This window comes from Propithecus coquereli, unplaced genomic scaffold (genome assembly GCF_000956105.1).
Source record: "Propithecus coquereli isolate 6110/MARCELLA unplaced genomic scaffold, Pcoq_1.0 Scaffold4, whole genome shotgun sequence".
NCBI lineage: Eukaryota > Metazoa > Chordata > Mammalia > Primates > Indriidae > Propithecus > Propithecus coquereli.
Genome location: NW_012149729.1, coordinates 1159988 through 1161549, shown reverse-complemented (window position 1 = coordinate 1161549; position 1562 = coordinate 1159988). Strand labels below are relative to the sequence as shown.

Genomic DNA, 1562 nt, shown 5'->3' with positions numbered 1-1562 from the left:
TTCATAGTATATGTTTTGAGAACTTTTAGGTAAATATTAATGCACAAGCCATATACTTCCCAAATTATAACAAAATAATACTTAATGCAAAACATTTTGCTTTAGTATTCCATTAAGTTGTTTTATTAATAGTGGACTCTATCCCCAAACTAAGAGAAAGTTAACATACCTTCACAGTGTGTTTAAGAGTTAAGAGTACATCCAGCCTCTCATCTTGAGAGATATTTTTCAGCATAATGCATTTATAGATGGATTGTAGTTCCCTGGCTCTGACGGTGAACTGTGTATCCATCTCAATTATTTTGCCATCAGCTGTTCTCCACGTCTTCAGAGCTGAACACTTAAAAATGATATGTTTATAATTATCCACTAATTAAAGGCTAAAAATAGCAATTTTGTTTCTTCTAAACTAAAAGTTTAACTTAAAATAATGTGCTTTATGACTAAAAGTATCACTAAAACTTCAGAAAATTAATTGATGAATTTGTAGACCAGGCAAAAGTAAAGCATTTTAGAAAAAGAAAAACCATGAGAGACAGCTGTTCAGCCTGTAGAAGTGCAAACACTTATACAAGATTCAAGATTTGCTACTAATTTGTATCTTGAATAGCTTGATGGATATATGGACTTACTCATTAACCCCATGGGAGGGAAAGCATGCCATTTGGAATGTTGAAAAAAATTGCTTGGTTCAATTATATCAAGTGGACATAAGTGTGTCTTGATCATGCCTTGCCACTTGAAGACAACGTCTATGAAGCAATTGTGACAATCCTCAATATATTTAGACCCAAAGATATATCAAAAAGGGACTCTGTGAGTTATGGTTTGGTGTCATATAAAAATAAATCTATAACAAGTTCAAAATTCTTCACAAAGCAGATAATGTCCATAGTGACACAGCCATATTGCTATCACAGCAGTACTATTGTCCCTGCCTCCCTGACACTGGCTAAGATTCTTACTCCCTATTTCCAGATCTAGCTTGGTGCATCCCAATCTAGCCCATCTCCTGAATGAAGGGCCAAAGATAGAGTTCACTTACCCTGAAGTTCATCTGAAGATTCCCAGGCTAAGAATTTGGAGACTAGAGACAGGAGATAAACTGAGTCCTCTATAGACTCAGGGTAACCAGGATAATCTTTAATGATGGTACTTCTATGTTTGCCACTGCTTATATTCCCTCCTATCAAGACTTTTAAAGAAGATGCATTCACCTAGAATTTTCACAGTGAGAACTTGCTGCCTATTTGCTCTTCTACTTTATTGTATAAAGCTGTTCAGTTTCTTCATCTGATTATCATTTTTTAGAAACAAGGCTATGTTGATCACAATTGTTAACTGTTCAAATGTTAGATGTTTTTGTAGGCTAATTGGTAATTTTTTTGAGGTCCTTATAGTGCAATATATGCCATACTTGCAACCATTTAAATCTTAGATGTGATATAATTTAAAGTTTAAGTAGAAGCTCTATGGATTGAAACAAATCACCAGGAATATAGACTAGCCTAACACAGTCATAATTAATATAAGGCTGTATTTAGAATGACAGTATTATGAGG

At 34.1% G+C, this 1562-nt stretch overlaps 1 protein-coding gene across 1 annotated transcript in view; it reads right to left on the bottom strand.

The window, feature by feature from the left end:
- The window catches only part of IQUB (IQ motif and ubiquitin domain containing), a 92779-nt gene that overhangs the window by 24381 nt on the left and 66836 nt on the right, over positions 1–1562 (bottom strand). Inside the window, exon 9 of the mRNA XM_012652762.1 lies at positions 170–340. Within this exon, the coding sequence (XP_012508216.1) occupies positions 170–340 (171 nt within the window). The remainder of the gene's footprint in view (positions 1–169; positions 341–1562) is intronic.